Source organism: Anas acuta, chromosome 1 (assembly GCF_963932015.1).
Source record: "Anas acuta chromosome 1, bAnaAcu1.1, whole genome shotgun sequence".
NCBI classification, from domain to species: Eukaryota; Metazoa; Chordata; class Aves; order Anseriformes; family Anatidae; genus Anas; species Anas acuta.
Genome location: NC_088979.1, coordinates 18,652,242 through 18,665,524, shown reverse-complemented (window position 1 = coordinate 18,665,524; position 13,283 = coordinate 18,652,242). Strand labels below are relative to the sequence as shown.

Genomic DNA, 13,283 nt, shown 5'->3' with positions numbered 1-13,283 from the left:
CGGGCGGAGGCGGGCTCGGGGCGGGTTAAAAGCGGCGGCAGGTGAGCGGGGAGGGACCTCAGAGCCGCGGGGCGGCGAGCCGGGCACCGGCCGCTCCGCTGACACCGCCGGACCCGGACCCGAGCCGAGCTGAGCCCCGCCAGGTGAGGCTCCGCAGCGGCTCCTGCCCGCCCGTGGGGTCGGGTTTGGGGTTAGGGGGTGCCTGCCGGGGACCCGGGTCGAAGGGAAGGGGCGCTTTGGGAAGGGGCAGCTGGGCAGGGGGGTGTCTTGTAGCTGTGCTGTAGTGTTATTATTATTGATTTTCCCCAAATTTTTACAGCTCTGGTTCAAAACTGCGGTGTGAGCCCGCTCTTAGAGCCTGGGTTGTTCATCCCGATGGGGTGTGCACTCAGATAACCTTCCTTCAGTCCCTGTTAGCCCTTTTAAAATACTTCACTAATATACATGTGTGTGTATATATATATGTATTTTTCTCCTTATTTTTTTTTCCATATTTATTTTAACGATTACACACAAATAAGAGGAAATCTTAACCCAAAGATGCCGGTACCTGATCGCAGCCATGGGTTCAGGTCATCATCAAAAGCTGCATAAAAGCCTTGGTGGTCTCGGCAGTGTGAGATTGTCAACGGTGGGAGGAATCGCAGGCACCTTCTCGAGCCTTTTTTATTTTCTTTTACCCAATTTAACCTTTCTTCGTGTGACCTGCTCCTCATGCCTCGAGGCCTGTCTGTACAAGCGAGGCCCTCTTACCAAGGGTATGCGTTGGGGCACGCTGAGCCCTCGGTCATACCCTAATGGCAGTGGCGTGAAGAAGTTGTATTTATTTTTATTTCTCCTGTTATATGAGAGCTAGAGGATTTGGAGACTTCACCAGCCGGGTGTTGCAAGGTACCGTGCTCACCCTAAAGCATGTGCACTGCCCCGGGGCAGAAGGGGCTCTGTGGCTCCCATGCAAGGCTGGAGCTCGAACCTCACAGAGCAGCTCCCAGCTGTGTGAGCTTCCAGCTAAGGATTTTGTGTGTTGCCCAGTTCAGGGAGAGTTTCCAAATGGCTGCTGACCAGTGAAAGATGAGGCTGGACTCTGATTTCTGCAGAACTTAAGCTTCTTTTTTCACAAGGTATAGATTTTCCTCAGGAGTATGAGGAAGGGAGGAAAGCTGAAATAGGACTTTGCTGACATTCAGTCTCCTGTGTATTTTACTGGGGTGTGATAGCATCTAGAAAATCAACATAAACTCTTTAGCTAAGGGCTTTGTCTCTCAACTCTTTGGCTCTGCTTGTCTCCTTTTCTGATGAGATAGGGATGAATGTGGCAGGGCAGGCTCTGCAGTGCCTTCCTGTGCCTGCCGGTTAGTGCTATCTATGCATGTGGCCCAACAGAGCTGGCTTGAGGTTTCTGGCACCACTGACATAATCAAACCCTGTACTTACAGTGATGAAGGCCCTGCCAAGGAAAGGATGTGTCTGAGCTGCAGCAGACAGCCTTCGGGGCCTGCTGGAGGTGTCTGGGAGGAGTGAGGGCTTCTGACAGAGATGGCCAAGTGTTACTTACTTGGGAGGCAAAGCAAGTACAGCCCAGTCTTCTAGGGCTGTGGTGTTGGCAAAGAAATTCTATAAAAATCATCTGTTTTGTCCAGATGTGGCATTAACTTATACAGTGGTATAGTTTTCTATTGCTTTGGGAAACACAGAGGTGAGGCAAAGCAACAAGAGCCAACCACAGGGAGAAATATCTCAAAGGGAAGGATGGCACAAGAGGATGCAGGGAGGAAATACATTCGAAGGTGTGACTTATTGCCTACCAAAAGCCTTGTTAGGAAATTGGGACAAGCACACCTTGATATTTGTAAATATATGGAAGGAGAGAGTCTACCAGGCTGTTTGAATCCATGAATGTACAGATAGTGAAATGCAAGCCACCTTCATTAATACTATGATTCTCAAGTGAGTGCTAGGAAGTCCTCTTGTTGATAGGAGATCTGGAAATGATTCTTTGCCCCTTGAAAAGTGACTATTTGGTGTTTGATGTCATCTTACAGGTAGAAGGACACAGAAGAGAAGATGGATTGGGGATCTCTGCAGGCCATCTTGGGAGGTGTAAACAAACACTCCACTAGCATCGGGAAGATATGGCTCACGGTCCTGTTCATCTTCCGCATCATGATCCTGGTCGTGGCTGCAGAGAGAGTCTGGGGAGATGAACAACAAGATTTTGTCTGCAATACCCTTCAACCTGGGTGTAGAAATGTTTGCTATGACCACTTTTTCCCTATCTCTCACATCAGACTCTGGGCCCTGCAGCTGATCTTTGTCTCCACGCCTGCGCTGCTGGTGGCCATGCACGTAGCTTACACCAGGCACGAGAAGAAACGGCGCTTCAGAAACGGTGAGAAAATTGATATAGAAGAGCTGAAGAACGAAAAGATTCACATTCGAGGTCCCCTGTGGTGGACGTACACCAGCAGCATCTTCTTCAGGATCATCTTTGAAGCGGTCTTCATGTACGTGTTCTACTACATGTACGATGGGTACCAGATGCCTCGCCTGGTGAAGTGTGATGCGTGGCCCTGCCCCAATGTAGTGGACTGCTTTGTGTCTCGGCCCACCGAGAAAACCACCTTTACTATTTTCATGCTTGCGGTGTCCGGGATCTGCATGACATTGAATCTGGCTGAGTTGTGTTACCTAGTGGCAAAAATCTGCATGAAACAATCCAGGAAAACAGCAGCTTTAAAATAATCTCCCAGTTCCAGGATGTCCTAGCTCCCCATTTCCCTCAAATTTTCTTAGGTGTCAGAAAACAATCTGCAATATTTTCACACTCAAAGAAAAGGACAAATAAAAGGGCATATTTTTATAATGATAGCCTGCTTGGGAAGCTGACACTGAGGCAAATTTCAAGGTTATGGGCTAATTCAGTATTCTTGCATCCACAAATAGAGAGAAAAGTCTTTTGGCAGCAGCTTTTCCAAGTTTGCCTCCTGCTGTAATGGTCACTTCTCAAAAAGGGGGAGTGGAAAAGCCCAGAGAAGGCTCTAGTGCCCACAAAAGAGCAGGGAATCACAAACACAGTGTCAGCTTCAGAGGCAGGCCAAAAACAAAGAGTTTTGGTCAAAAGTGGGATGAAGGGTTTTTTGGGAGGAACTTCCAGATCCTGGAGAAGACAGACAGGATCATTATAGCATGTGTCCTATTTTCTCTAAGCATTCTGGAGAGACATGAATTCCTTAGCAAATGCTATCAGCTTTGCTGGGGACCAGCATTTTTTTTTATTATTTGTTTTTTCCTGCACTGTGGAGCCACTCGTATGTGGCTGGGGGTGGTCAGTGCTCCTCCCTCCACTCCCAGGGGCTGCAGCAGTGGGAGGAATTAAGTTTATTTTTCCTTCTTTTGGTCAGGTGAAAGAAAAGGGCTGTTGCCTCCCCAACATTTTGTGGAGAATCTCAGTACAGTAGATTTTATTTGATAACACTTTATTGCCTGACTGGGCCTCCTTCAGCTGTGTACCTTTAACATTTTTTTCAGTAAAGATCAAGAAAAATTGCCTCATTGTTTCATTCTGTTTGTTTTCCAGAAGTGCTTCAACACTTACAGCATGATACCCGGTAGATTACACCTATTGGTGCTCCTTCCATTAATGTTTTTTTTTTTTCCCCCCCCTTATTACTCATCCATCCTGTGTAACTTTTCTTCATGAAACCTTCTCCCACTCTGAGGTACCTTCGGAGTGAGTGCACCAAACCACTCCCAGTCTCTGACATTCCACGTTGTGAGACTGAAACACCCTTCCTCTTGTTGCCATATGTTCAGCAAGAATTACAGACAATTTGCAGAGCTGAAATAGCAGTGTCCCAATCAGAAATGAGGAGGATCTTGAGAACTTGGTGTTTTTCTTAAAGTTCACATTGCTGAGCTGTGCATTGTACCTTACTGACTTGATCTATGTGAGTCAGTCTTTTCTCCAGAGAAGTCTTGAAACGTGTTCTGCTTTTATGCCTGTCCTAGGCAGCTACACCAGCACATGCAGCAGTGCAGCGAACCTCCCAAGTGCCTGCCCGTTGAACTCACTTCTAGAAAGCTGCCTGTTTCTCCTTAGCTTTAATAACTAGCTTTCCTCCCAAAAGAATGAGCGTTATCTTAGGTTCTCTTTTTTGCATCGGTCTCCTCAAATACTTTTAAGTTTATCACTGTTGGATAAACAAAGCTGCCTTAATTAAGACTCGTGACCCCTCACTGTGCCCTGGAAGCGGAGCACAAGCAGGCTCCCCTTGCTGGTGTGCTGCATCCAGTGTTACAGCTTGACTGCGGATGGAAATCTTTCCTCTAACAGGGGAGCAGGGAAAAAAAAATAAGAACAACATCCTTGGAAGCATGAACAAAATGATGGAAAGTCAATAATGAGAAACTGGAAACCTGGTCTCTGAAAACATCCTTAATTCAACTCTAAAGAACAAAGTTTGGCACATACAAGGTTTGTGCTTGGTAAAGTTCCTGCATTGTTCTGTGTATGAGCACAAAGAACAAGCTATCTACGTTCCCGGTGCTCTAGTATTACATTTCTTTTGTAACAACAAGATTTTTATTTTCTGCCGAAAGCATGATCAAAGCACTTTTGTGGTGTCTGTTTTCTGTATTACTTCTACGTGCCATGTATTGCCTAACGTGTCTAATGAAAGTCTGTTTACTGCAATAGAAAACGTATGCACCAATAATACATTTAATAGCCAAGAGCTACTGAAAGCATTTTATCCTTCTGCCACAGCTTGTTTTCAACCACTTACACTGCCTTTGCTACCAGCTACATCCTGCTGACTTCATGAGCCCTTAGTGGAAGGCCACATGTGTGATCAGTGCTAGAAATCAAATATGTTGTGTAAATCCTTCCTGTACTAGCCGTATGCAGCTGGAAAAAGCTCATTAACAACCTAACCACTCCATAGGGGGGTGAGTTTGTTTTCCCAGAGTGCCTTTAACTGGAATTTCAAACGAGCTGCACCACAACTGGTAACGCCAGCAAGATGAGGTTAAGTATCTTCAGCTAGCAGTTTGGCAACCAGGTTTTATGTAAGGGAAAAAAAAGATAGAAATTGGGAATGTGGCTGGAAGTGGCCAAGAGAGGAGTTCCATTTGGAACTGCAATATCAGAGGGTAATAGCTCTAGCAGGAGGTGTTTATTGTCTCTGAGATTTCTGTTTATGTTTTTATTTTTCTAAAAAGCTGCTTTGTAGGGAAAAAAAATGTTCAGATAATAGAAACTAAACACTTTGCACCTATTTCTGTGTGCTACATTGCATGGTTGACCTACAAGTAGATTTGATACCGATTAAAATACAATGCTGTTTTGGAATTGTGTGTGTTCTTTCCTGAAATACACAGTGTTTACACCTTTGGCATGTGGCTCCTAGACTTTGCAGAATGAAGGTCACGAGTGCTGAAGACTTCAGGCAGCAAATCTGAAGTCCTGACTGTAAAGAAAGCTGACTCCTTACTGCCTAGAGTACAGCAGAGCAAGGATGTAAAGTGTCAAATAATGCGGTGTCCAAACTGGGAAGTATAAGAGTGGGACAGGCTAGAATTATACCTTGACTGAAATCACCAGAGGTTTTCCATTGGCTTTGACAAGGCTAAACCCCAAACCCTTAAAACCAAACCTACAACTATGCTTGTCAGAAGGGCAGCAAAGCAAACTTCACTATTAGCTCATTGACCCATCTAGAGAAAACAAAACAAAACAAATAAATATTCCCCTGGGTGAAAGACTACATTAAAAGGAAGCCAGAAGTCCGCATTCTGACTCCTGGGTATAAAAATACCTAATACAGTGTTGTAATAATACTGTATTATTTCCTATCCAACAGCAAGAATATAAAAGACAAATGACAGGGTCCATACAGAGATGAGCACTGCTGTACCATGGAGGTTCAGTTCAAAACAGCAGCATTGTTAGAAGTTGCTTTTTTTTTGGTAAAAAGTAAATATACAACAGCAAATGCACAACACCAGGAACACATTACTAAAAACAGCCCTATGGAGTTTAATTTCTCATTTTCCCTAATTACAATTCCTTCCCCTACAACCTAGGCTAATGTGGCTTACGGGCAACAAAATCATAACGAATTTCACTGTATTTTGTGGTTACCTGTTCTGATAACCAGGGCAGTCACTAATCTGGGTGTTAATTCCAGTTTTCCTTCGATTTTCACTATCACAGTATGTACACAGTCATCTAAACCTGTTTGTAGCTAAGGCAACAGCAAAAGTAATGGTAACTATCCAAGACTTAATTAGCTAAGACGAATGGTAATGATCTTCAAAGTACTTCAGGAGCTGCATGTACTTTCTTCCCCGTAAAATCACCAGCGGTAACTCAGTGATTATTTTTACACCCACCTGCTCTATGCCCACAGCAATACATCTAATAAAATAAAAACCTCTCAAGCATCCTGCCAGGCAGCCAGATGCTTGCATCAGCCTTTCTGGTAAAGGAGTGCTATCACACCAACACGACTTAGCATTTAAGGGAACGTGTTTAGAGTGAACAGGTAGGGAACTTACACAGCCGAGCTATGAATCACTGCAGGTTTTGGATGGATTACTGTGCTTAAATGATGTTTTCTATTTGCTTTTTCATTGTGTCTTTGAAGCTCTTCACATAAAGCCTTGCTCTCAGGCTTTCCAACAGCAGTGTGCATTCTGTGCACTCCTAAAACCAAACAGCATTTCAGCATGTCACTCATAGCCCAGCACAGTGCCCCGCCTGATAAATGCTGCAGCCACGCCGGTCCGAAGCAGGCAGCATTTTTCAGTGAGCAAGCTGTGCTGGGCACACTTACTGGCTTAGGCAGCATATATCTTTGCTGTCCTCCTGGCAATTACAGTAATACAGGCTTGTCAGCTGTGAAAGAAAATAGCAGTTTTAGAACTGTTTAAGCCAGAATCGTGAAATGTTGTTAAAAACATAGATATGCAGATATTTTTTGACTGAGGTTCAATCTCTAAGAGAATACAAAAATTACTCCTCCAAGAGATCCACCCATTAGCAAGACTGCAGCACCTTCTTTTGACAGGGAGACTGTAAAATTTTCTGTCTAGTATCCAACATTGCTCTTCTCCTAAGACTTGTCTCACTTGATTAGTATTTTTATTATTCTAAGTATTATAGCAGTCCTAGTACGGACTTAGCCCCTATGCCCCTTGTTCCTGAGTTTTCCCAACTAAAAGATAAAGACGATAACTATGTCGTGTTCATGGGGAGCAGGGATGGCTAATCAGGCATTGTTTGTTAAGGTCATTGCAATGACAGGTGCCAGAAAAAATATTTTATAATCATTGTGTGGTAAAGATTTCAAACCTATTGTGTGTTGCATCATTCTCGTAATACCTGCTTATGGTTAGTCATGTCCCTGCCCTGGATGTTGCGTCCTGTCCAAGGACTGAGCATTTAATATACGGTGTAAGGAGCTGCCACAATCTCTCCAGCACAAATTAACAAAACCAAACACATCCATGCACATGTGCACCCAGACACCAAGGAACAACCCGACTGAATCATTATCTAACTGTTATCTGATAGAAGACGGTGACATTGCAACATGGATTTGTCAGGAATGATTTCTGCCTAGGCCATGATAAAAGCTTTTGTATATAGCAGTAAAATAGTTGTTAATAGTTGATTCATTGTCAAAGTGTGAGGCTCCACCAAGTGGGATAAACTATGCAGCTGGGAGGAACTGCAGGTACTTGGGAAGACAGGCCTGGAATTCGATGAGATCTTTATCACTGGGAGAAATGGTATAACCAACGCAGTTTGAGAAGTTGGGAAGGACTAAAGGCTATCGTTGTGAAACACTAAGCACTTGCAAAGTCGTAGGATGGAGAACTGTTCTGAAGCAATGAACAATTTTTGAAGGGAAGAGCTGGAGTTTGTAGTAGACCATCAATGGAACATGAGTCAATAATGTTATTGACTCAGAAAAATATCATACCAGTATGTATTAAAGGTTTGCCAAAAATATGATGTCTGAAATGCTTTCAGCATTCTTAGCATCTTCAAGTCCTTATCTGGATCCTATTTTGGGGCACCTTCTGTTACAAAAGCCTGTGTATCAACTGGAGTTGGCAATAATAGACGACCAAATATCTAAAACACAGAATTTGTGAGGAAAGCTTGAAAGAAATGGGCCAGCCTGGAAACATCTGAAGGAAGGTCCACAGAGCTCCCCAAATATGCAAAAGATTGTGGCAAGGAAGATGAGGATGCTGTTCTTTATATCTGCTGGCAACTGGACAAGAAGTAAAAGGCTTATGTTGGAATGAGAGGTGGGCTACTCACTGCAGAAAGCATGCTGTGAAGAGGGCTGAGCACTGAGTTAGATGACGGACTTATCGTCACTGAAGATTGTTAAATGACAACCTAGTCCAACATCTGCTGAGGGTGGTCTAGCTATAGGATTCTGCTATGGGACAGAGGGAACTTCTAAAATCTGTGGTAAGGGGGCCCCAACTGAAGAGTCAAGTTGTACAGGCTCTTTTTGCTGAGCCAAAGCTCATCTACTAAATCAAAGTCTTTTTCATATGAAATCAAATCTACGTGTCAGTGCACAGGTCTGTCCAGTGTGATCTCTGTCAGCAGGGTTTCTTTCTGCTTTTAGCCATTGCAATATCACATTCTTGCACCGTAATAAATTCCACTTGACAAAAGCATACAAGGTGGCATACAATTTTATCCAAGTAAAATTGCAATTCATATAAGTGAAGTTGGTAATTGTTTGTTTGTTTTCTTCTCAGCAGAGTAGGTAAAAAGCTCTTTCTGCCTCGGTTTTATATCTCACAACACAGGCTTTCCTTGTGATAGGAGGAAGACCAAAACCCAGACCAATTTTCAGCTCTCCTGCCCCATTGACTATCCGTGGGTGGAGTTCCCTGCAGCCCGGTCTGCATCCAGAAGTTTCAGAGTGATAGCAAGATGTTTTGTGTTACCAGTTTCTTTCAGTTCAAACCAGACCATCGCATTGTGCAGCAGCTTGAACTCTGCAGAGACAGTTTCCCATATATGAGCTCTGCTTGTTTTTCCGCTTCTTTTGCTGTTCTTTTCTTTGGAAGGTATCTGGCGTTTGAGGCCGTGACAAAGTCGTGATGTATGTCAATAAGGTATATTCAAGGTATATTCCTGGTAAATACATTTTATTTGCTCTTACCCTGAGTACAATGGGAAAGAACATCAGGCGGGCAGTTTCCTTGTGCAGAAGCTTTGGTTGTGGTTTGGCATTACGAAGCATCCACTGGTAGCACTTGCTTAGGATATTAACGTTGATGTCATTGCTTCCTACTCACCCCTAACCCCATCTGTGTCTCTCCCTTCCCATCCAACACAGCACCTTCATTCCAGGACCTTTACCATGCCAGCACGGTTGTTTGCACAGCTGCACTTGGCATCACATTTGGTGACTCTTTTAGCCGATACAGAAACAAGTGTTTTGCTTTGGTGCATTGATTTTTAGCTGGACCAATTCCTTGATACGGCTTACAGGGAGGGCACATGAACAAACGCTTCTGCTGACGTGACTGTGGGGCAGTAGGCCATGGTGTTGGGCAAGAAGAGCTGCAGGGAGTGAGCGGAAGGGGTGGAGGGAATGGCAATATGTTAAGTTGTATTTGCTGCTACGCACAATGCAATTCCAAATCACAGCCTCTGGCTGTATTTTCATAGGTGGTTACTACTAGAAAGGCCAAAGTTCCTGCCTTTTACCTCTTTTGCTGCTGTACCTTCCCTGCTCTCTACTGGCCCTGCTTCTCACCTACTGCCCTCTTGTCCCTTGCTTCAGCACAATCCCCCCTCAGCCCTTGTAGGTGTTGTTTTAACTCACTAGCTCAACAGAGAACTACCTGAACTCTGCCTTTTGTTCTGTTTTCTGCTCAATTTGCTTCCTGACAGGCTCGTGGCAGGCATTAATATATTTCAAATATCAATATTTGTCTCTTATTTCCTCACTTTTCTGTCAGTAGTTTGGAAAACAAACAGAAACTTCTTGCCATGACCAAGTGACAAAAAGTGACATTTATTTTAAGATTATGCACATCCTGTATCTCTTTTTGATTCTTCCTCTGTACAAATACCTGGCTTGAACAGTTGTAATTTTTCCTCTTCATCACATGGAGCTTTTGCTCTCAGAAGGATGACCAGAAAGCAACTGTTCCTACAAACTAAAAATCACAATAACTCTTATTACAAATATAAAGTAATTTTTATAATACAAAATAATCACAATAACTTTTCCTGTCATCAGCTCTAATTTGTTAATATGTTCTCTAACGTGCTTGTCAGTAGTGTCTAACAGAACACTAATTACTAATTGGTACAATAATAATAGTAACTATAATATGAGATTAAGCCAGAATACCAATGTTTTTATTACCAATTTATTTAATAGCTAGTAGGTTCCAAAGTATTTTGATTCATCCATGTAGAAAACAACTAGAGAAGACTTCACTTCTTGCTTGAAACTGTGCCCCCTGAGGGAACAGCAGCCTTTCTCAGCATTTAAGTATCTTTGGTGCCATCTTCTGTAGCACAGTGGCATGTCAAGCAAAGTTCTTTTTATTGGCATATCATGCAGGGTGCCACAACGAGCAGAAATGAAGGCATTCATAGCTCTTTTTGAGGCTGTGTGGATACAAGTACTATCAGCACTGCTGATAGCCAAGTACCACCTTGAATCCCACTTTTTCTGCTAAAGGAACCAGGGTTGCCACCTGTGTGGAGGCCTGGATGGAAGAGGAAAATTATGTAAATATGCATTTTAATGTAACAAAATAAATATGGACTTAAGTTTTATGATGCTATCTAGTGTTAATAACAATGGAGAGAGGCCTTTGAACATAAAAAGGACTTAGGGATTTGGCGCACACTGAAGTGGCCTCTGGCAGTGCTCTAAACCTTTAAAGACAAGTGCTGATGAGGAAGTTGGCAGGACGGCCCCTTCTTGGGAATCCTACTGTCAGAGTGTCCAGGGGAAGAGACACTTCTTAACACCTACTTTTAAACCCAAGCATATCTTTCTTCTGAACAAATTCCTCATGGAGACAAGTCCTATTTTTTCTCTTTCCCTCCTAATTTGGCTTCAGATCCTCACATTCTGGTACATGACTAAAAAATAACCCCTCATGCCTCCTCAACATGCCTTCATGCTTGTGTACTCACCACTACATAATTAGTCCTTTATTTTTAAAGCTGCTCCTTTCAGGTTTCCCCTGGGGATTTGGCCTGCTTGCCTGTGAATTTTCTACAGCTATCCCAGAGAGTTTTGTTGACAGCCCAAAACTCTTCTTGTAAGAACACAGAAGGGAATTCCTGGAAAGGAAATTGTTCATGGATAGGTAGTCCCATGGTTGGCAGCCACAGCATCAAATTATCCCCATTTGAAGACGTATTGAATTCTATCTTAAAAATCCTTGGTGGTGGTACTGAAAAGCTCCTCTAGAACCTCACTGCTCTCCTGATCAAGAATATTTTTCTAACAAAAGAGTGTTAAGGCCAGTTTATACAGCTGGTGGGAAATACCACTTCACACCTGCAAGATACTGAGAAAGCAATCATGGAAACACCAAGTGCTTCATAGTATTAAACCTTTTGGAGTGGTGGTTGGAAGTGAGATCTCTCTCTTCTTTTTCCTAAAATCAAACCTTTCAGCTCAGGGGCTTCACTGCATGAAGGAAGTTGTAATGTCAGGAATTACAGGGGCTGGGATTCCCACCCTTGCCCCACTGCTTCAGGATCCACACTGTGATACTACAACACTGACAATCGTGACAGCACTGTGTTTTGGATGTATCACCCAACTCTGGTGATAGTAATTTGTCAAAGTGCCACTATTAGTGCTTAGGTCAAGGTAGCTCTTCCTCCTCAGAATTTTTAGCTGAAAGATTTAAAGATTTACACCTGGACAGAGTTGTAATAAATTGGGTTCTTTAAATGGTCTGCACACAACAGCACAACAGATGTTCTTGACTGAGGAGAGTCTTTGAAAAACACTTTTAAAAAATACTAAGCCTAATTCTTTCTTTTCCTAACATAGGCTCAATCACAGGTATAAGCTCTCAAACCCTGAAGACCCAGCCTTGCCATTTGTAGAACTTGAGGAGCCTCTTGAAATACTGCAAGGAGCTGATGCAATGCTGCTTCCGTTCTGTCAGTGAAAGGATCTGGCCTGACACGGGACCATAACCGCTGCCTGCAAAGCACCCCAGCTTGTAGGGCTGTGAGCTCTTCATACAGGACATGCAGGCAGTGGGAAGGCTTACTTCATCATACAATCATGAATGGTTTGGGTTGGAAGGGACCTTAAAGATCATCTAACTCCAACCCCACTGTCATAGGCAGGGACACCACCCACTAGGTTGCTCTGGGCTACATCTAACTCAGTCTTGAACACCTCCAGGGATGTGGATGGGGCATCCACAGACTATCTGGGCAACCTGTTCCAGTGCCTCACCACCCTCTGCGTGAAGAGTTTCCTCCTAAGTTCTAATATAAATCTGCCCTCTTTTATTTTAAAACCACTCCCCTTGTCCTGACATTATCTGACTGAGCAAAGAGTCATTCTCCATCTTTTTATAAGTCCCCCTTAAGTAATGAAAACATGCAATGAGGTCCTCTCAGAGCCTCCTCTTCTTTAGGCTGAACAGCCCCAGCTCTCTCAGCCTTTCTTTGTAGGACAGGTGCTCCAGCCCCTTGATCATTTCATGGCTCTCCTCTGGACTTGCTGTAACATCCCCACATCCTTCTGGTGCTGGGGGCCCCAGCCCTGGACGCAGCACTCCAGGTGGGGACTCACTAGGGCAGAGCAGAGGGGCACAATCCCCTCCCTCCACCTGCTGCCACCCCTCTGTTGATGCAGCCAGGACGCAGTTGGCCTTCTGGGCTGCAGACACACACTGCTGGCTCCTGTTAGGCCTTTTGTCCACCAGAACCCCCAGGTCCTTCTCTGCAGGGCTGCTCTCAGTGAGTTCTTCTCCCAGTCTTACTCGTGTTCAGGATTGCCCTGACCCAGGTGCAGCACCTTGTGCTTGGACTTGTTGAACCTCATTAGGTTCATGTGGGCCCAACTCTCAAGCTTGCCCAGGTCCCTTTGGATGGCATCCCTTCCTTGTTTGGTATCAACTGCACCACTCAGTTTGGTGTCATCTGAAAACTTGCTGAGGATGCACTCAATCCCAGTGTCTATGTCATAGACAAAGATATTAAACAGTGCCAGTCCCAGGACAGACCCCTGTGGGACACC

At 44.1% G+C, this 13,283-nt stretch overlaps 1 protein-coding gene across 1 annotated transcript; it reads left to right on the top strand.

The window, feature by feature from the left end:
• On the top strand, positions 1–3,548 carry GJB2 (gap junction protein beta 2). The gene is made up of 2 exons (XM_068671037.1): positions 1–143; positions 2,043–3,548. The coding sequence occupies exon 2, from the start codon at positions 2,065–2,067 to the stop codon at positions 2,740–2,742; it is 678 nt and encodes a 225-aa protein (XP_068527138.1). The 5' UTR covers positions 1–143; positions 2,043–2,064; the 3' UTR covers positions 2,743–3,548.
• Positions 3,549–13,283: the final 9,735 nt, after the last annotated feature.